The sequence below is a fragment of the Lutzomyia longipalpis genome, chromosome 1 (assembly GCF_024334085.1).
Source record: "Lutzomyia longipalpis isolate SR_M1_2022 chromosome 1, ASM2433408v1".
Taxonomy (NCBI): domain Eukaryota; kingdom Metazoa; phylum Arthropoda; class Insecta; order Diptera; family Psychodidae; genus Lutzomyia; species Lutzomyia longipalpis.
Window position 1 is genome coordinate 4,286,125 of NC_074707.1, and position 21,460 is coordinate 4,307,584.

At 35.6% G+C, this 21,460-nt stretch overlaps 4 protein-coding genes across 4 annotated transcripts in view; 3 read left to right on the top strand and 1 right to left on the bottom strand.

Annotated features, from left to right (window-relative positions):
• LOC129786570 (nuclear pore complex protein Nup88) overlaps positions 1-21,460 on the bottom strand; it is an 850,897-nt gene that overhangs the window by 606,068 nt on the left and 223,369 nt on the right. The window lies entirely within an intron of this gene.
• LOC129786577 (sodium/potassium/calcium exchanger 3-like) lies at positions 706-5,255 on the top strand. Its single transcript, XM_055821686.1, has 5 exons — positions 706-1,234; positions 1,328-1,509; positions 2,685-2,975; positions 3,042-3,377; positions 3,990-5,255. Exons 2-5 carry the CDS (start codon positions 1,362-1,364, stop codon positions 4,853-4,855), a joined length of 1,641 nt encoding a protein of 546 aa, XP_055677661.1. The 5' UTR covers positions 706-1,234; positions 1,328-1,361; the 3' UTR covers positions 4,856-5,255.
• Positions 6,992-12,189, top strand: LOC129786578 (sodium/potassium/calcium exchanger 4-like). The gene is made up of 4 exons (XM_055821687.1): positions 6,992-7,238; positions 7,483-7,719; positions 8,906-9,448; positions 11,304-12,189. The coding sequence occupies exons 1-4, from the start codon at positions 7,154-7,156 to the stop codon at positions 12,071-12,073; spliced, it is 1,635 nt and encodes a 544-aa protein (XP_055677662.1). The 5' UTR covers positions 6,992-7,153; the 3' UTR covers positions 12,074-12,189.
• Positions 14,705-21,007, top strand: LOC129786579 (sodium/potassium/calcium exchanger 4-like). Its single transcript, XM_055821688.1, has 6 exons — positions 14,705-15,468; positions 15,557-15,784; positions 15,904-16,040; positions 16,118-16,520; positions 16,620-17,084; positions 20,414-21,007. The coding sequence occupies exons 1-6, from the start codon at positions 15,387-15,389 to the stop codon at positions 20,725-20,727; spliced, it is 1,629 nt and encodes a 542-aa protein (XP_055677663.1). The 5' UTR covers positions 14,705-15,386; the 3' UTR covers positions 20,728-21,007.

Genomic DNA, 21,460 nt, shown 5'->3' on the forward strand with positions numbered 1-21,460 from the left:
AATTTAATTAAATTAAAATGATTTATTTGGAGGGCCCAAACGTATCCAAAACACTTCTTAATTTAATGAATTTTAACCCTTTGTATACTATGAGGGGTAGGTGACCGACCCCAGAGCTATATTTTGATTAATTGCGCTTTAGTTCTTGGAGGTATAGAACCAATCTTCTGGAAATAAGTTCCTTGTTTATCTGAGAAGGATAACGGTCAAATTTATTCCTTTTTCTCTTCGCTTTGTCACTCTTTGTCTCTTTCTAGGTGTTTCTAACCCCCAAAAAAAATTATTGCACAAATCACCAAAAAATCCATTTAAAATTTATTTTTGTGTTCTAAAATGGACAAACGATTTCTTAGGGAGTACCAAGGAGTCAATTAAAGCTCAATTGACCGAAAGAATTTGCTTTTTTTTGCAAAAAATTCTATGGGGTCGGTCAGCTACCCCATAGTGATGCACGTAAGTGTTTTGGTTACAGTATACGGAGGGTTAAAAAAAAAGTAAAAATAAATAAAATAGTAAATATTTTACAAAAATTAATAATTATACTCAAACTTTACTTAAAAGAAACGTAATTGGTTAAATTAAAAGCGTTTTAAAAATTTAATTATGTTTCTTTTGGATTATTTCCAACATACAGAATTTTATTCAATAGCAATATCAGTGCCATTTTATTAAGGAAATCCTCTTATTGGGAGGAGAGAATTTACCGAAATGCACACACCATCAGTCGTACGTCATGAAAAGCACAATTTTGGGGAGATAGTGGATGGATTGAGTCATAGTTGGTGCAGTTGAGACGAAGAACATTCCTCATTATTTGAATACCTCACACTAACTTATCTATTGATTCAGTGATTACAAGAAAGTCTCCGTTCAAAGTGTGTGCACGAGTGTAAATAGTAGAAAGATTTAGATACTAATTACTTTGGTTGCGATAAGAGAGTTATACGTAAAAATTTTTCGTCTGTTTAGCCTATAAGAAAGACCCCGGGCATCATCGTGACTTTTCTCATTTGCAACGCATCATCCAAACTGTGAACAAGCTTTTTGCTCCCAAAGTGCCCTGATCCCCAAAAAAATAAGAAAAGAAAAGAAAAAATTCCCCGAGACGGACAATAAAAGTGTTCAAAGTGTCGCGAACACGATTTAGAGTCGTCTTCAAGATATACTCCAAAGAGGAGATGCTTTTATGACAATTAATCCAGCATTAATTAAACTTTGAGCACATTTCCACGAGGTAAGCTGTCTGCCAGGGGCCATTGCCTCAAAAAATCTCTCTTTGGAGCTTTTCTTTAATATTTCTCTCCTTGATAAAAAAAAAACCCAACAGACAAACCCACCACCAAGTGAGGCTGACCAAGAGAATGAAGACAAGGATATCGAGAAGAATTCAAACGAGAGTGACTTTCCTGCTGCGAATCCTCATATTTTTGGGTGTAACAGTATTTTATCTTGTGATTCCAAACACCGGCAGTGATTCGAATGGACATTCATCGAGCTACATTGTATCTGGTGAGTTAATATACAATTCCCACAGCTTTTATAGCGGGGTAGTAAAAAGCTCAAACGACAAGTGTGGTGTGTGTAGCGCTAACAGTGTTGTTTCAAAAGCAATGGCGCATTATTTTGCTCTTCTTTTGAGTAAATAAATTCATTTCTTTTTAGTTTGTTAGTTTGTTCCTTTGCTAACTAAAGTGGATTTATATGTTACGTGATATTTCAAGGATAAAGTGAGATCAGAAAGTTAGAATTTTTACTTGAATTTTGCATTTTCTTTTTGAGAAATTAATTCTCAAGTGTACTGAAAGCTCTCAAATACTCACTGAATACTTCTTAATTAATTCCGGATTTATTTAAATATTTAGAATATTCTCCAACGTTTTTAAATATCCTGAATAATTTCTATGTATTTCCAGAAATTTTTGAAGAATATTTTTAAGAGCTCTTAATTTTTTTTTTATAAATATTAGTGTTCCATTTCTGAGCTTTTGAAATTTTCTAAAGCTTTCAAATCCTCATAATACTTTCCGAATTATTTCAAGGAATATTTCAGATATTTAAAATATATATTAGAGCTTTCAAACTTTATGAACACTCCCTAAGTATTTATAGAAATATTTCAAATACTTAAAATATATTTTTGAGCTTTCAAGTATCCTTAAGAACTTCTAAATATTTCTAGGAATAGAAGATTTTCCAGAGTCTCTAAATATTCAAACTACATCCAGGAATATTTCAACTTTTTAGCGTATTTTTTAAGCTTTCAAATACTCGTAATACTCATAATACTTTGCGATTTATTTCGAGGAATATTTAGAGTATTTTTCAAAAGCTTCAAACATTCTGAATATTCCCTAAATGATTTAAATCATTTAAATATTTAAAATATATTTTTGAGCTTTCAAGTAGGTACCTTTAAGAATTTTTTTTAATATTTCTATGAATAGAATATTTTCCAGAGTCTCTAAATATTCCAAAAATATTCTAACTTCTTCCAGTATCAACTTTTTAGAATATTTTTCAAAGCTTTCAAATATTCTCCCAATTTTTTTTTAAAATACTATTCTAAATATTTCCTAAATCCTTTTAAATACTTTGAAGCATCCCCCCCCCCTAAATTCCTTTCTGTGCTCCATCATTTTCAATACGAACCTGTAATAAATTTGCTTTCTGAATATTTCAAACAGCCCATGCTGTACCCAACCGTCGCTTGGCGAGTTTTATGGAGGACATACCGCAAGTCCACTCAGTGAGATTGAACCCAGTTACGCGAGTGAGTTCAGAGGTCATCGGCACGGAAGATGAATTAAATTGCACTCCACCCGCCATCCATGAATTCCCATCGGATGGCTTGACCAGAGACCAGCGTCAGAGTGGATGGATTATGGTGCATGTTGTCATCGTGTGCTACCTCTTCTGGCTCCTAGCAATTGTCTGTGATGAGTACTTTGTGCCAGCAATTGAGTCAATGTGTGAAAGTGAGTGGAAAATATTTTCAAAGCAAAGAAAATGACTTATTTGCACAAAAAAAAAACATTATGTAGGTATGAAAATGAAGAAGGATATCGCGGGTGCAACATTCATGGCAGCCGCATGCTCCAGCTCAGAGCTTTTTATAAACTGCGTGGGGACTTTTATAACAGAAGGAGATATTGGTGTGGGCACCATCGTGGGATCAGCCGTGTTCAACATTCTGGCCGTACCAGCGTGCTGTGGCCTCATTGCGGGGCAAATTGTCATGCTGGATTGGTGGCCTGTAACGCGTGACTGCATCATGTACGGATTTGCTGTTATCGCCCTCATTACCACCCTCTACGACGGAAAGGTCATGTGGTACGAGGCGCTGTGCTTGGTTTCTGCGTACATCATTTACATTGTTGGTGAGTTTTCATTTTTTTATTTCATTTTTTTGTCGTAACTCCACACTTTGAGTGATTGTCAGAGCTTTTGAGAGCAGTGTTGATTAATTATGTCACGCACATACATTGCAGTTTGAATTTTTCAATGAGCTTTAATTGGCACATTGACAATTTTTGCATCAAAATTCGTGATTTTGTTGCAATAAATATTTTTTTTTTTAGATAGTTAAGAGGACAATTATAATTAATTTGAAGCATTTTTTATAAAAATATTTTCCCGAGCTTTTTATGCTTTAAAAATCCTTTAATTTTTTTTTTAATAAAATCCTCTCAATGCAACCCCTCAAGTTTCCCAACACGTTTAGATTGCATAAAGATCCAATATATTTTGCAGCTTATTCCAGCCCTTGAGGCCACTGAAAGCCAATCACGAAACAATTTTCCCAGCACTTGCAGTATTATCTTTTATCGTGCGCACGTCATTATGTTTATTACGCCACTCAAGTGCACGTAATTCAAAATCACAGCAAAATCAATTTATCAACACTGCTCTCACTCCTCATGGGCAATTCCAATCAATTCCAATATAAATGCCCCACTTGAGTGACACGTTCATTTAACTTGGATATATAGCAATTTGCTGCAATGATATGATTGCACGTAAAGCCCAAACCGTGGTACATTCGTGCGGGGAGCAGTTTAAATCGCCAAAATGCACGGAGAAGCCAGCAAAGATTGTGGATGAGGGTTCACCCCTAATGGAGGGTGTACAGAGATTACAGAATGGCTACAGCAAGGGTTGCACCGAGTCCGCAGTCAATGTCAGCGTCACTGAGGTGTGTGCAACAACGGAAGCCGATGAGTGGGTGTCTGTTAATCCGTGGGATAAGAAGGACAAATCCACCTTCATGTTCATCTGCCGCTGGCCCATTGCCTTTGTACTGTGGTCCACCATCCCGGATTGCCGGAGATTCCCACGGCTGCGCTTTCTCACCTTCACAACGTGCGTTATGTGGATCGGCGCCATGTCGTACGTGGTGGCTTTCCTCATAACCGCCATTGGGGACACCCTCAATGTACCGGACTCAGTGATGGGCCTGACATTCCTGGCAGCGGGTACCAGTGTACCCGAAGCTGTGTCCAGTGTGATTGTGGCCAACAAGGGGCACGGCACAATGGGCATCAGCAATTCCATTGGGTCAAACACCTTCGACATTATGCTGTGCCTTGGTCTTCCATGGCTCATCAAGTCGCTTCTCTTCCCCACCACTCCAGGTGACAATTGGGTTTCGCTGAAATCATCCGGGATGACCTATTCAGCCACCCTCCTCCTAACAGCCCTCGTGGGACTCTACGTGTCTCTCTTCATGAACAAATTCAAGCTGGACTGGAAAGTGGGCGCAACATGTTCCTTCTTCTACGTTTTCTTCCTCATTGTCAGCAGCATGTTTGAGCTCAATTTCTTCTTTCCCGTCAATCTACCAACATGTGATCACTAATTGTTACCCACCCCTCACCCCCTTTTGCGTCTACCTCCATCAAAAGTATTTTTTTTCTATTAAATTCATAGCTTTTTTCGTTCTTTCTCCACCTTCTTATTTCTTTTCCACATCTCCTCGTTTTTTTTTTAAGTGGCAATAAATCAGAGCACGACTTAGCAGATAAAGGGGAACTTTTCACCTTTCAACACACTTTTCCTCCCCACTTTGGGAGCTCCAATTTCGCTCCACTTTTTTTTATAAACACAATGGTACTCAAAGCACAAAAAGTGCGTGATGAGATTGCAATGCTCAACATTAAAAGCACAAAGACTCCAATTTTTCGTGAAAATTAAATGTAAATCAAGAATGTTGTTAAAAAATTATTATTATTATTATATTAAATTTGTTGTCAGAGTAATTTTGATTTTTATTTACTGTTTTCTTCAAACTCTTCCCTTGTAGGAATTTCTTTAATGTTGCTCCAGAGCAGGTAAGTAGAAGAGATATTGATCATCTGTTGTTACATATTACTATCAAAATTAGTGAACAATTTAAATTCTTTTTTTTTAACAAATATTTTATTAGTTTGATTCGTTTGATGAAATCGATGAGTTTTCACATGAAAATATTTTTTAAGGAATTTGTTTTGTTTTAATAGATGAAATCAAAGCTTAATTGTTAAGTGTTTTAATACGAATATTTTCATTCAATGAATAATTTAAATTATTGATCCCTAATATTCAAATGGTAATCACATTAAATAGGTAAGTAAAACGTCTTCTTCAAAGTCTTAAAGTCAGCAAAATTCTCTCAAATATATAATTTCAGGAATTCAAAACGATTTTCCTTTTGACGAATTTTCTTCTCTAGGCGGATTTTCGGGGATTTTTAAATAAAAAAAAAATAAGCCCCTCATCATACCAAGAAAACCTCCCTAATAAAAACTTTGAGATATTAGGAAAGTCTTAAATACCTATATGTATATATGAAAAGCTTTTCTTAATTTTTTTTGTTCATTTCCTCAAAAGAATTTATCGTGGAGAGAGGGATAATGGGGCATTCCCACGCATTTTTTTGTTTAAAGAAAAAGCGATATTTTGAGCTTTAAAATCGTTTGAAATATTTTTTTATTGTTGCATATTTTATAGGACGTCTCTGAGCTTTTTCTTAGAATAACAATAAAACTCTGCCTTGAAGTTAATTGTTTAATAAATATTTCATAAACATGGATCCTCTTAGAACAATATTGATATTGATTAGGTGCACTAAAAGGGTATTCCCGCATGAGGGAGAGTCTTTGAGCTTTTTTAATGAAAAAAAATCAAAACAAAGATGCATTATTAGAAAATATAATGAAATACTGAAACTTTTAAAAATTCACCGTAAAACGTTCATGTTTAGGTCAGTATGAATTTTCATTTCATAAATAATTTTTTTCATTAGAGAATTTAATTGATTATAAATTTTGAATAATTTAAATTTTAAAAATATTCTTTAATTGTTAAGGATTGATTCTACAATAAAGATTAATTTGAAAAAGAATAAAATCTTCTTGGTTAATCCACTCTATTAATAGTTAATTTCACAATAAAATATTTCAAAACAAACAATCTTCATTGATAATCTTGTGGTAAACATTCACAGAGTAATAGCAAAACAATACCCGTATGAATCAAAAATAGGTCTGATTCTGTCTATTGAATTTGTCTGGGTGCAATAAAACCATAAATGTCTCCAAACTTATCTTCCCATCATTTTGAGGAAGTCTTTAATCCCAAATTCGATGTTCCGCGGTATTAATGCCGTGCTCAATGGCGGTGATTATCTCTCTATTGACTTCCAATTGATAATAAATTCAGATCATTCGACCCGTGTGTGGCGTAGTTTGTAAAAGTTGAAAAAAAATGCGGGAAGGATTTTAAAATAAATCAGTAGCAAAAATTTGAAATTGAAAAGAATGAAATTCTCAGACATTTCGTCGTAAGATATGAAAGATTGAATGTTTTACTCTCTTATCCTCAAGTGTTTCCACTTCATTAAAAAATCCCCTTATTGAGAGACATATACATATATGTACATATGTATTATGTGATTGATAAAGGTGAGATTGAAGAGAATTGTCCAGAGACATCGCACAATCAAAATCATTCTATTAGTTGCATTTTGTACGCCCTGGGAATAAGATCAGTAATTAATTTAATAAAGTGAACGCTTTAGGAGATTCTTTTCCCCCCGATATATATATATATATATATAGTTAGTTGCAAATTAATAGGATTTACACGGGAGTTAAGGAAATAATTAATAAGATAAATTATGGGCTTTAGCATAATCCCTTTCTGTATTATCTCATCAATTATTTGTGCGTGTTTTGCTTCAGCTGCGCTAAATGGAGCAACAGGTAGGTTTAGCAGAGGCAATGTGAAGTGTTGGGCTTCCCACTTGTACGGGGGTGTGGGTGGGTGTATGATGAAGGGGTGAATGTAGAGAATATACCTCACTTGCCCCCAAAAGTCTGGGTGTTTACACAAACAACGTCTCAAGTGGATGCCATAAGGAAATCAAGCGTGAAGGGGGTGGGATTAATTCTACGTGGTGTGGTGTGGTGAAGTGTATGGTAAAATGTGACCTACATTGCTTTTCAGACACAGCACTTGCTCACGATATCCACACAACAACGACAACCCAGAGTCATCCGATTCTACGCTATTTCTACGATCCTCATATGACGCTGGAGGAGAGATTGAGTATTGAACGTGAAACATGGCATTGGTATCCGTGGAAGAGAATGCAATTGCGCACTGGGGTTAATGGTAGTCTCGAGGAGGAGACGTGTGAAGCCCCTTCATCGATTGATGACTTCCCCGAAGATTTGTTTACGCGTAAGTTAAATATAATTTATTATGGTGCTATGCAGGAATCTCATGTCAAGAAAAAATGATCATGACATTTTTTCCTGACATTTTTTTTGTCATTCTCTCTCACTTCCACTAATGTATTTCCCTATATTTCGTCTTTCTCTGACGCATAATACCGACATTTTTTTATCATGGCATGCCTTTTTTCTTGTGCACAATGTTTTTCATGAATTTTCTCTGCATTTGGGGATGTTTTCCTCAAAGAAAAGTGGAAAATGCTTTGCTAAGGAGTCCACAGTGGCAGGGAAACAGTGAAAAGCGGAAAATTAGGGTCATTTATCGTCCAAATACGTGAAAATATGCGAAGTGAAAAACCAAAACATTCATTCTTAGCCAATTTTCACGGGACACTTTTTAGGTTTTCTACCACACTCTAATCACTTCCTGCGGGCTTTATGGACCTTCCTACAGGTTATCTGCATAGGGAAGGTCTGCCTGGGGTCAGGGAAATGCTTCCTGTGTGGTGAAATCGCACTTGAACGCGGAAAAATTTGTCCGGGAATTAATGTTTTGCTATCGAACATCACTGTTTTCACTTATTTAGCCGATAAATACCCGCGATTTTCCACTTTTCACACTTTCACAGGCACTTAGAACATTTCCAGAAGTCGCTTTTCACTTTTCACGAGATAAAATATCACAATTTACAGAGAAAATTGCAAAAAACTAAGAAACGTCTTGACTTTGCAAGAGTTTGAAAAAGAATGTCGTCAACATGCGACAGAATAAGATAAAACATTAGAAAATACATTAGTGGGAGTGAGAGGGAATGACAAAAAAAATTTCAGGTAAAAATGTCATGATCATTTTTTCTTGACATGAAATTCCTGCATAGCACCATTAATCATGCTACAAAGGAAAACAATGCCGCCAATTTTTTTCTTCATACTATTATTTCCTCTTCCACTGGACAAACACAAACTTTATTGCCCCAACACACAATAATTGCCCATTGTGGGAAAAATGTGTGTGAATGTGGACAAGATTGCGCGTCTGCCCACGACCGATAAGATATCAGAGAAGAAAATTCAGTGAATTGCAACATACATACCTTCTACGACCTTGCCATTGGCAATTAAACTAAAACGAACTATCCATACACACTAAACCATTAAAATTATTCCCTGTTTTTCCTTTTTCCTTATTGCAGAAACCCAGAGACTACAGGGTGGTATCTTGCTCCATTTCCTAGCTACAATTTATTTCTTCACATTCCTCGCAATTGTCGTCGATGACTACTTTTTGCCGTCCGTTGAGTGCATTTGCGTGCAACTTAAGATATCAAAAGACGTCGCTGCGGCCACTTTCATGGCAACAGCCACAACAATGCCGGAATTCTTTACAAATTGCCTCGCTACGTTTCTCACAAAGTCCGACATGGGTTTGGGAACGATAATTGGGTCAATGCTCTTCAATACATTGGGCGTAGCTGCCCTAGCCAGCTTAGCTGCGAAGAAAGCCGTACAGTTAGATTGGTGGCCACTTGTGCGGGATTCTCTGCTCTACTGCATCAACATTGGCCTCTTGACGATCATTGTGTGGGATGGAGAAATCTCCTGGGCAGAATCAATGGTCCTTTTTATTTTCTACTTTCTCTACTTTGCCATTCTCTTCCTTGATAAACGAATAGCCCGAATTGTTAAGTTTATCATTGAAGAAAAGCTACATTGCTGCGCTAAAAGAGCTTCTCATGGTGAGTTTGATTTTTCTGAATCTTTCCTAACCCATTTTAGCACATAAAAATGCCATAAAAAGCTTTTTATCTTCATACAAGTCTAAATAATTCGAATAAAGAAAGAGTTTTTGGACTTCTTGAGCAAAATTTCAAGAAGAAGAGTTTCCCATTTAGAATTCGCGATTATAAAAAAAAATCCTTGGATTAACCCTTACCGGTCCAAGGTGAAACATAAAAACATTGAAACACGTGCTCATTTATTACAATATTTGTTCTACAAAATGCTCTCAAAGAACTTTTTTTCTCACTCAGAACGTCTTCTTTGGCCTCTTTTGCGTGAATTTGATGCCAATTAAAATGCCAAAAACAATTAAATTAATAAATAATTGAAAAAATAAAATGTTTCACGTTTGGGTCAGCGTATAACCCAAAAAACGCGAAAGGGTTAAACTGAGGAATTTCAACATTTCTCTTTAACTCCCTCATAATAAATATGTATGGAAGCTTTTATGTTTACATTCCAAGAAATAGATGAAAGATTAAATCTGAATCTTATCAACATAAATCTTCTCACTGATATCGTGCCTAATAAATTACGGCTTTTGTCATAAAACTTTAACTTCTTCGTCCGGTAATCTGAGTGGATTAATTTGTGTACTTAATGTTATAGATAATTTTAAATCAAAGAATTTTATACAATCTTAAGTATTGAGTGTAATTACAAATAATTTGTAAAGATAGTGTGAAGAATTTATGAGATTTTTCTTGATGATGGGGGCATTTCACCAGTACGTCGGGCTTAAAATTTTAAGCCGGTTTTTAGGTTGGGCTTAAAATTTTTAAATCAGGCTTCATTGGAGAAAGCAGATTGCATATTTTTCAATGAATTTCGCTAATTTAGATGTCCGGAGATTATAAGATGCACTAAATGGATCTTGAAAATACAAAATTTTACTTACTGCTGATTTTAAAATGCAGAAAATTTAATTTTAATAAAAAAGGATCGGACATTTAACGTAATTTTTTTCGTTTTCATAACTTTTTCACCATTATTATTCAGTACAATGCGACAATTTTCATAAGTTTTCCTGTAACAAATTGATAGAATTTCATTTTGAGATTTTCCCTATGGACATTTTCCGTGAAATCAGTCTGCGAAAAAATAAAGTGCATCAGACAATCTCCTGATTTCAAAATTAGCGTTTAAGTCCAACCAAAAAGAATGACTTAATAAAATTTTAAGACAGACTTAAAATTTTAAGCTCGACTTACTGGTGAATTTCCCTCGATAACAGATCATTTTATTTACAGCTTTCAAATATTTTTAACCCATATATGGCCAAGAACTTTTTGAAATTTTCAAATTTGTTTTCAAAACTGTCCAGAAAAGTCAATTTTAAAAAGAAAATTCCTCACATTTCGCATAAATAGTTATAAAAAGCTTCTTTCTTTAATTGAATCCAGGTGATTTTTTTTATATAAATTCAAATTAAAAGCATTTAAAATTAAAGGAAATTTTCCAAGTGTACGAAATAGGACAAATTAATTTGAAAAGCTCAGGCAAAGTTAATTCAAAAGCTCACACAGAAAGATATATTAAAGCGGGAAATTCTAATCTAACTTTTTGGAACTTTCGTGTGACTTTCTCTTGTCTATATAAAACATAAATTATATTAATCGCCTTACCAGGATAAAATATTAGGAATGTCAATGACAGCTTTCCTCCTTAAATAAATTAATTCTCCAAATACCCCAAATACTTAAAAATCCCCAAAGCTTTGAAATAATTGAAAAAATTGATAATAAATATCAAAATATTGACAGACGAACCAACTTAAATCTTCTACAAGAAAATATTTTCATTCCATTGCAGATTTAGAGCAGGAAAGCTCAGAAAAAGCTTCAGAAGCTGCTTCAGTAGAAGAATACTCAGTGACACAGAGCAGTAGTGGTGTTAGCAAGGAGGTAGACAAGATTTCAATGGGGAATCACGAAGAGCTCACGGAGAGTGGCAAGAGATTGTGGAAAATCCCTCGTGATGCTTCAGCAATTCAGACGATTTGGTGGTTCTATTCGTGGCCGATAAATTTTATTTTGTCGATTTGTGTGCCCAACCCACGCACCCACGCCAGATTCTACCCCATCACCTTCCTCATGTGCATCATCCTAATTGGCGCGAACTCCTACATGATCTACTTTATGATTTCCATAATTGGGCACACGTTCAGCATCCCCGAATCCGTGATGGGGCTAACATTTGTGGCGGCCGGTGGATGCCTTCCAGAGGCAATTTCGTGCATCATTACAATACGCAGCGGTGAGGGAGGTATGGGGGTGTCTAATGCCCTAGGAGCTAACTCCCTCGCAATTCTCCTCTCACTGGGCCTGCCGTGGTTCATACGGAACACCGTTGAGCGGCATCTTGGCCTCGCCGCCTCCATAAACATCCATTCGTATGGAATTGAAATTACCATTGTATCGCTCCTCTTGGCCGTTGGGGTGCTCTTTGTTGTAATTGCCTTGGGGCACTATGAGCTCAAACGAAACGTTGGTTTCTGCCTCTTTGCCATCTACCTTGTGTTCATTACATTTGCCATCCTCGTGGAAATGGATGTCTTCTTCCCATCCGGCAACACATGCTAAAATCAATTGGCATTTATTGTCGCGATTCACCTCTTTTGTGATAAGCTCCAATATGATGTATATGTTTTGTTTTAAGTTTCTTTTGTAATTCGTCAAAATAAATATATATAATACTATTTCCCTTTTACGTACAGCATTGCATTTTGTCTACATTCGTGCATACAGACGTCTCACTTGACTGATTGACTCGATCAGTTCCCAAAGCAAAAAAAAAAACTTCTGAATGGGAAGCACGCGCCAAAGTGATTAGCGTGTGATTTGAAAATGTTGACTAACGATTTATCTTATCAACACTCACATGTCAACATAAACTTCTTTCCTCCTTTTTTATTTGTGTTTTTCTTTCTCACTTTTTTTTTTGTAGCAGCAACACCACACTGTGGCCAAATCCACCCTCAAACTAGATTTTCAATTTCCGGACCTCTTTTTTCTCATCACTTCCTCACAACATTCCCCGAATTGAGCTTTCTTTTTTTTTTTTTTTTGCTTCAACCCCCCTTGACACAATGTTATCGTATCGGATGGAGAGCATTAGTGTTGAATTTCCATCTCACAATTGCAAAAAAAAAGAGTGGGGTGGGGCACGTGATTTTCATTTAGCTGACTCACAAATCCATTCATTCTTTTTTCCACTTTGGCATTGAAGGAAAGTCATATCGTGGCATCAGAAGACACACACGGAGTGCTTTTCTCATTTGAGCAGGGAGATAGATAGTGCAAAGAAGCAGCAGGAGCTTTTGCGACAGCTTTTACATGACAATGACAAATTAGAAATGGTGGGGTTGAAAGCTATCTTATTACATTAATATACCATAGAATGAAAAGAAATTTCATTAATAGAGAATTAAGATGGAAAAGTCTCTCAAGAGAATTTGTAAAAAGATCTCTTGAGCTTTATTCTTATGTATAGGTTTACTCTTGCTGTGAATTTTCTTCCAATCTTCGTCAGGTGTACGAGTAGGGTGAAAGAAAAATACTCAATTTTCTTTTAGAGCTTTGGGCTTCCTCCGTGTCATCCTGCTTGAAAACTCTCTTAAAAGAAAATTGAGATTTTCTTTTGCATACAGTGAAAAATTTTGACTTTGAGAGCTTTCAGTTTTTTTTCATTGATTTTATTTTGATTATCTGGAACAGGTATTTAGTATAACAAAATCATGCATTATTTACCTACATTGTTCTTAAGAACAAGGGGTGTTTATCTGGCGAATATTTTGGTTTTTAGGCGAATCATTCGAATATTTCTGTAAGCTCTATATGTTTGACTTCACGTGAACATCTTTTGCTAAAAATTGAACAACTCAAAAACTAAAAAAAAAACCAAAAACGTATTTATGACTTTTTGGTCTGAATTTATTCTCTTTTTGGGTTGAATTCACTACTTAATTTATTTTATTTATTTATTTTATGCATTAATTTACTACTTTTTGATTTTAATTTAGTCTTTTTTGAGACTTTAAAATATATATTTTTTTAAGTTTTTTTCCTCAATCTATGCAGTTTTGGTACTGAAAACCAAAAATTATTCGGCATGAATTGTATTTTTTTGGGTTACATTTACTACTTTTAGGCTCTCCTGTTAGCTCTTAAAAACAGGACAAATCGTTAAAAAAAATTAAAATATGAAATTTTAATTGGATATGTCCTTTAATTAAAACTCGCAGCTACATTAGATATTTTGTAGTACAAATAAGTTAAAAATTGAGTCAACAAATGTAAAGGCTGAGTAAATGATAAAATATTTGGGTCACAAATAGTCTTTTCTGGCGTCACAATTGGATAGAGCCTTTTATTCATTTAATGAGAATTTAAGGCAATTTTTTTAAAATTTTTCTCTAAAAGAAAAATTGAAAATTCCCTCTGAAATATTTCCAAGTTCCTATAATTTCTGTACCATCCCTTTTCTGTTTGAATTTACTACCTTTCAGTTTGATTTAAGTGTTTTTATGCATGAATTTAACATTTTTTTGGCTTAGACTTATTCCTTGCCAAATAATCCGAATATTTGTGAAGATCCAAATAATTTCGTCCAGATAAACTCCCCATTGTTAAAAGCATTAAAAGAGCTTATTCATTTTGAGGCATTTATTAAAAAGTATGTATATTTATGCTAAAAGAATTTACACTAAAACACTAATAATACACTACCCTCCAAAAGTTTCCGAGCAACTAAAATGGAGTTGAGTTAGGTATTGATTACCCCACATCGGATGTACTCTTTCCACGCTCACCTGACTATTTTTAAAGCAATTTTCAAGTCACTCTATCTCAGGCTGTAGTTAACCGATTTTCAAAAATCTGTCAGTTTTTGAAAGGTAAATATCCCACCTTTCCAAAACCGGTAAATTTTAGAAAATCGATCAAGCGTTTCGGTCGTGGCAGCTATTTTAGTGAACCCTTAGTAAAAAAAATTTCTAGTAGGTAAATGTATCTTCAAACTATGCATCCATTGTACTTTCTTCTATTTTTCTTATCCACTAGGGCATAATATTATTCATCGTATGACTAAACCCGTGAGAAAAAGCTTAACAATTCTAATCTAAAGAAATCTACCAAAATCATCCATCACCATTAACATAAATCCCAATAGAACAATGACTCACCGACCGACGTCACAGAGAACGTCTTCTGAGATTGGAGGAGTTCATGGCGCTTCATGCTATCCGTATCGCCGCGCACGATTTTACGTTATCACGGCAATTAGAGGAGCCCCTGGGGTTGACACATCAGCCAACAACAGGCACACTCTATAGCACTCAATCTCGGCACCTTAAGTACCTTGCGGAAGTACAAGTATCTTCAGAGAGAAAGGAATGCCAATTTATTGCTTCAGGCCAGAATTTTCCACTCTCAGTTTGATAATTTTGGATTCGCGGACTCCCATGCGAGGGAAAATCCTAAAGCCGTTCAATGGGTATTTTCTGATAACGTGTCCACCTCTTACATCTTTTAATGCCACCATGTAATCCTTTTAATTCGTGAGATTTTGTGAAGAAACGACCAAATCACATACAACGCCACGCCTTCACTTATTTCCGAATTTTTGATTTTTATGATTTCACATTTTTGGAATATAAAAGGTACTCCCGGTGGAAAAATTCAGTTGATCGTCAGTATCGATGTAGCAAACAACGTGCTGTGGAGGCGCATACTGGCAAAATAAAAGAAAGACTGGCTGCTAATCATTGGAGCTGGAGATTCAGCTGGAAGTGTTGTAATCAATTGTGAGGATTTTTTGCGTTAATGCGGTGTTGGAAGATTTTCCAATTAGAATTTGGTGAATTGCGCTATAAGATTGGGACTAGTTGTGACGAAGATGGTGCGTCTGAAGTGTGTGATTTTTGGTGTGATCCTGGGTCTAGCTGTGTCCCCTAGCAGGGCCTACCCTCATCATCAAGGTAGCTAATAAGTGACTTTCAAGCAGTGCGATGTGAAGGATTTTAATTTTCTTATTAAAAATAAATCTTTGGTTTATAAATCTTTTAGAAATAGAGAAGATTTCTCCGGAAAATGACCTCATGAGTGCCATACCGCTCATGAAGGATTTTCGTGAAATCTACCTCAGTCCATTGGAACGTTTTCACCTTGAGGCAACAAAGAGTAGTTGGTATCCGTGGCATAGTGATAAAAATAAATTCACTGGAGCAGATGACATCCATCCAATTTGTGAGAATCGCACATCAATGGATGATTTGCCCGATGATTTGTTTACTCGTAAGTTTCCTTTACAGTCCATAAAATTTTGAACATAATGCTGCCAATATGGAATTTTCTTTCACTAATCGAATTTCTCTTTCCACCCTCAACCACCCACTCACACCCACCCTGTGCAGAGGAACAACGACTTCAGGGAGCAATTATTCTTCACTTTATCGGTGCAATATACTTCTTCACAATGCTGGGAATTGTGTGCAATAATTATTTTTTGCCTGCAGTTGAGTGCATCTGTGAGGATTTACAAATATCAAGGGTAATGCATTGAAAGCTCTAAAAAAGCTCCCATCATCCTTCATTTATCTAATGCGTGCCATTCAATTTTTCTTCCAGGACGTTGCAGCTGCAACTTTCATGGCAATTTCCGGAACAATCCCCGAACTCTTCACCAATTTAATCAGTACATTCATTACGGATTCCCCAATGGGATTGGGAGCCATCATTGGTTCACTTCTCTACAACACTTTGGGTGTAGCTGCTGTTGCTAGTTTAGCAACAATCAGACCTGTGCAGATTAGTTGGTTTCCCCTTGGACGTGATTGTCTTATTCTCTTCATAAATTCAGCCCTCCTGACTGGCTTCATCTGGGATGGACAGATTACGTGGTATGAGGCAATGATCATGGTCATTTGCTCCGTAATCTACTTCATTGTTCTCTTCCAAAATCGTCGAATTGAGCGCCTTGTAAGGAGTGTTGTGGAAGATAAATGGAACTGCTTTAAGCACAATCGAGATGGTTAGTATCTAATCACGAGGAAGGTAATTAAATTACCCAGGAAGACAATTAAATGATCAGCAAATCACCAAATCTTATCTCTAATTACTTTCGTAACAGTTTCAGATTATCCCAAGGAAACCAACGCTGTAAGTTCTCCTGAACCTGCTATACCACGTCTCAGCTCCATCTCAGCAACTCCTTCAGTTATTTCGGCAAAAGCAAAGGAAGCTGAAGACCGAGACATACCTATCCCCAAAAATGATCCCCCAACGAAGCCAAGGAAAAACTTATTTAAAATTCCCGACGATACGCTAATCATGCGCATCTGGTTCTTCTACTCCTGGCCCATCATGATTTTTCTTCGCTATTTGGTACCAAGTCCCAAATATCATCGCAAATGGTACCCACTCACCTTCATTATGTGCATCGCCCTCATTGGCGGGATTGCATTTATGGTCTTCTGGATGATTGCAATCATTGGGTACACCTTCTACATTCCTGAATCCGTCATGGGGCTCACATTGCTCTCGTGGGGAAGTTGCATGCCCGAAGCAGTTGCGTGTGTTCTGGTTGTACGCAAAGGTGAGTCATTTCTTTGGTCTTCTATCCTCAATTACTTAATTATTCAATCAAAGATACGTTCATGACGTCGATGAGACTTGCTATCAAGATACTAAATGAATATACATTAGGTTCAAGGGGTTCAAAGTCTTAAAACTTGAATTGAGAGATTAAAATGTTTTTTTTTCTTGTGGGAAAAATTAGAAAATTGATTCATTGATTTACTAAAAATTGAAAGAAATTTTTAATATTTAAAGAAAACCTTTTTTATAATTTAAGGATAGGTTTTATTTGTGAAGAAAATGTTCTGGAAATTGCCTATAGGTTTTTAATATGGCAAATTCTCTTTCAAAACAATGATGCTCGCAATAATCTCCCTTAAAAGCTCTGAATTGGATTTAATAATTTTACAGATTAACCGTTTCGCGTTCTCTGGGTAATACGTTGACCCAAACGTAAAAACTATATTTTCTCGAATGTAAATGAACTTACTCATTTTTCCCAGAGAGAAATACGTTGAATTTACATAATTTATAGCAAAGGAAACGTTATGAGTCATATTCTTTAAAATCATCCATAGAATAAATATCGTACAAAACTCGTAAAAAAAAAACAATTTTCTAATAAAAATTTATACCTGTATTTTCAATTTTCAAATTATAATTTTTGTGCTCAAAACAATTATTTGAAATTGAAATTCTCACATTTTGGCCATTTTGTTTCTGTAGAGTTTCCAAAATTTCGAGACCATCCCTTACGTATTCTCCAAACGGACGCGAAAGGGTTAATTATTTACTGAATTACTTTAAAAACTTTGAAAATACGTTAAGAGCATTTAGTTAAAAGCCTAAAACGCCTAAAACAATAAATCATTCAGGCTCCAAAACAATATAAATCTGTGAACGCATTTATGGCCTCATGTAGACTTATAAAATCATAGCATAGCTTTACGAGAAATTGATTGATATTAATTACAAATGAAATGCAATATTCCTAATTCAACATTCTAGCTGTGTTCAGCTTTTTCCTGAATGAATGTGATGTGTGGGTGGGAAAATGTTTAGCTCAAAATTAGACAGAAGCTAAAACCGTTGGTTTGATGGAATATATAGCACATACAGGAGGAACATTAGAGGAAGACGGCACAATTTGAACTTCTAACTGCTCAAGAAGAATAGAAAAATAAAAGTTAATATTCCTAATTTTGTTTTCATTCTAATGTTTATTTCATACCAAAATTTTTTGCATAATTTTCTACATTCAAAGAGACACTTGGGGGTTCGAAATTGAGCCATCCTCCCCTAAACTACAGGAATAATTAATAAGCAATTAATTAGTTTTACTAATGCATGGATTTGTATCTCATGTGACATTCAGTATTTCTTCATAAAGCAAAGTCAATCATAACGCGTCCAGTTATAAGAGTTGGTGTCCCACAACGTATAGAAGTTAGTTTATGCGTTATAATACGATTTGTGATCAGTATTAGTAGGCAAAGTTGATTTTTTTTGTAAAATTCAATAATTTGATGCATAAAAATGGTCATATCTCAAGTTCTATAAAACCTACAGAAATTTCTTGACTAGTTATGGAAAGGTATTGAAATAAGCTATAATCTGACATATGTTTCGATACATTTCAATGTCACCACTAGAACACAAAATGGCGGATTTTTGTTTCACCAAAACAGTTTTTGGCATTTTTTATCATGAAGGAATAGTTCTAGAGGTTTCTGATGTTCTAGAAAGTTGTAGAGTTTTGCAAAACCTTTAATTTGATACCAAGTTGAGCAAAATCGGACAAGCAGTTCAGGAGATATGGCTCTTAGAACTTTTCAAATTCAAGAATTTTTCAAATGGCCATATCTTCTAAACGGCGACATAGATTTTCTTCATTTTCGGACTGGTGAAAGATAATGAGTCAGGCTACAACATATCAAAATTTAAAAGATTTGCCTAATGGGGATTCGGAGATATTGCCCCTTAAAGTTAGGCAATTTTTGTTTTTGTTTTTAGCGCCTCTTGCGGACGTTTTTGGAACTTGGAATGTTCTAGACAGTTATAGGGCTTCTCAATACCTTTCATTTGATACCAAGATGATCAAAATCGGTCAAGCCGTTCTCGAGTTATATTGAAAAAACACTTTTTGCTTTAGGCCGCCATATTTGCTAAACCGCTTGACCGATTTTCAAGTATGAATTGTCGATGAAAACGTCTCACTGAGCTCTACAACATACTAAAATTTCAGACCTCTAGCTGTAAGGGAAGTGGTTGACAGTATTTCAAAATGGCGGATGGCGGCCATCTTGGATTTTGAAAATGCGAAAAAATGAAATTTTACACCCACATTTCTATAGAAAACTTCAAACCAGAAGTCTCTATCTGTTACCGTTCTCGAGCTATAAGGCAAAGTTTGGACCACCGGCAGGCCGGCAGGCCGGCAGGCCGGCCGGATCAAAAATTTTCCACCACCATTTTCGTAATGTGGGATGTCTAAAACGTGCTCATACCAAGTTTGAGCCCGATCTGAGGTGGTCGGTTTTTCCGACGATTACAATACTTGGTGTTGGCCACGAAGTGGAACACCAACTAATAAAGCTTTTATAATTATGTATAATAGGTATTATGAAGAGATGTTTCATGCTACTTAAATAATATATAGTTTCAATGTACCTACATACATTTATGAAAAAGCCTTTTCCTTTTTAAATATTTTTATTCAAACTTAAAAAAAATATATTAAGTTTAACGTTTATTGACTTCAAATCGTGAAGAATTAACGAGGAAATTTTATGTAAAGCTCACAGTAAAAGCTCAAAAGTCTCTGTATATAATATCAAAGCTTTTATCTGGAAAATTTGATATTTTTACTATTTTGAGACAAAGTTTTCCATCAATTTAGTTTATTAGCTTCTGCGAAAATGGAAAACAGTTTTAAATTAAATTTTTCACTGAATTGACAGTTTGAAATTACATATTAAAACAGATCAATGTCGTGGGATGTGATTAAATGAATTTGTTATATCTTTCACTACGATTGCAAATTGACATTCAATCCAATTCCAATTTTGAAAACAAATTGGAATTTATTATTTCAAAAAAATATTGTTTAATCTTGAACTAACAAATTGATTTGATATTCTGTAAAAACAATTAATTTATTTCACATTGTCAAGCTTATGAGGGTTTCATGCTCTCCCCGGAGTTTACACAGTGTTTAACATTAATGACAATTTTATGCAAGCAATTTCCGAGAACTGCAAACATGCTAACGAAAGCGCTGCGAAGCAAAATGTCCCACCACATTGCGGAATGATGAGTTACAATTTTGTGTGATTGTACATTTTGCAGGAATTGGTGGGATGGGCGTTTCAAATGCATTGGGATCCACATCACTGGCCATTCTCATCTCACTGGGTTTCCCGTGGTTCGTGCGCACCCTCGTCGATGGGCACCCCTTTAATGTGGTCTCCTACGGTGTGGAATTCACAACGATGACAATGCTCCTCGCCACGACGCTCCTCTTCAGCGTCATAGCGCTCTTCCGGTTCCATTTGCGAAAGCGCACAGGACTCATCCTTGTTGGTGTTTACGCCATCTTTGTCACCTTTGCCATTCTCAATGAAATTGACATTTTCTTCGCATCTGGCGTCTACTGTGACTAGCCTTCATTGGCTATGCTGCCCACCGAAGCATCAAAGCAACGGCAACAAATGGCAGAGATTGGAGCCTAACCGCACTTAATCCTTTGGCGTAGTAAATCACCGAAAAAAATAGTGATAGAGACGTAGATTTTTTCTTCACAAAAACATTAAAAAAAAAAAGAATAAAGTAGATAGTAGCAGCAAAAAAAAAGAAGAAATCATTAAAATCTGTGATTCAATCGCGATTGCGAAGTATGATGTAGAAGAGAGAGAGAGAAAAATGAAAAAGATGTGATAAGGATTGTAATCTTAAGTACGGCAAATTTTTCATTCCCGATGATCCTCCAATGAGATTTTTTATCACGCGGGAATGAAAACATTTTTTTCCCACACAAACACAACTTATGTACCCTCGAATGTACAATGGCACATAGAAATGAAGGCATTGTTAATCGAAAATTTGTGATTTGTTGTATTCCAGATATGACATTATGTATGTATGTATATAGTCAGCACAGGTATGAGACTTTTTTTTCGATAGATAAATAAATGCTTGTCTTGCAAACAATGTTGCTTGTCGCTTAAGCTTTCACTTGATGGATTTTTGGGAGATTTTTAGGGGATTTTATTGCTTCATTAAAGAATTTTATTACGAGAACTACTCTCACGTGCCGCCCATGCATTTAGGTATCATCTTATCACCAGACACGCAGTGGAATACCTCAAATCACGATGAAGGATTACAACCCGGCAC

What these genes read in the sequence shown, in the direction of transcription:
- LOC129786579 (XM_055821688.1), top strand. Translation starts at nt 15,387, where the DNA reads ATGGTGCGTCTGAAGTGTGTGATTTTTGGTGTGATCCTGGGTCTAGCT. An exon ending in AGGATTTACAAATATCAAGG is followed by an intron (nt 16,041 to 16,117) that starts GTAATGCATTGA and finishes TTTTTCTTCCAG; the next exon opens with GACGTTGCAGCTGCAACTTT. An exon ending in TGTTCTGGTTGTACGCAAAG is followed by an intron (nt 17,085 to 20,413) that starts GTGAGTCATTTC and finishes TACATTTTGCAG; the next exon opens with GAATTGGTGGGATGGGCGTT.
- LOC129786578 (XM_055821687.1), top strand. Translation starts at nt 7,154, where the DNA reads ATGGGCTTTAGCATAATCCCTTTCTGTATTATCTCATCAATTATTTGT. An exon ending in TGCGCTAAATGGAGCAACAG is followed by an intron (nt 7,239 to 7,482) that starts GTAGGTTTAGCA and finishes ATTGCTTTTCAG; the next exon opens with ACACAGCACTTGCTCACGAT. An exon ending in CCCCGAAGATTTGTTTACGC is followed by an intron (nt 7,720 to 8,905) that starts GTAAGTTAAATA and finishes TCCTTATTGCAG; the next exon opens with AAACCCAGAGACTACAGGGT.
- LOC129786577 (XM_055821686.1), top strand. Translation starts at nt 1,362, where the DNA reads ATGAAGACAAGGATATCGAGAAGAATTCAAACGAGAGTGACTTTCCTG. An exon ending in ATCGAGCTACATTGTATCTG is followed by an intron (nt 1,510 to 2,684) that starts GTGAGTTAATAT and finishes TATTTCAAACAG; the next exon opens with CCCATGCTGTACCCAACCGT. An exon ending in AATTGAGTCAATGTGTGAAA is followed by an intron (nt 2,976 to 3,041) that starts GTGAGTGGAAAA and finishes AACATTATGTAG; the next exon opens with GTATGAAAATGAAGAAGGAT.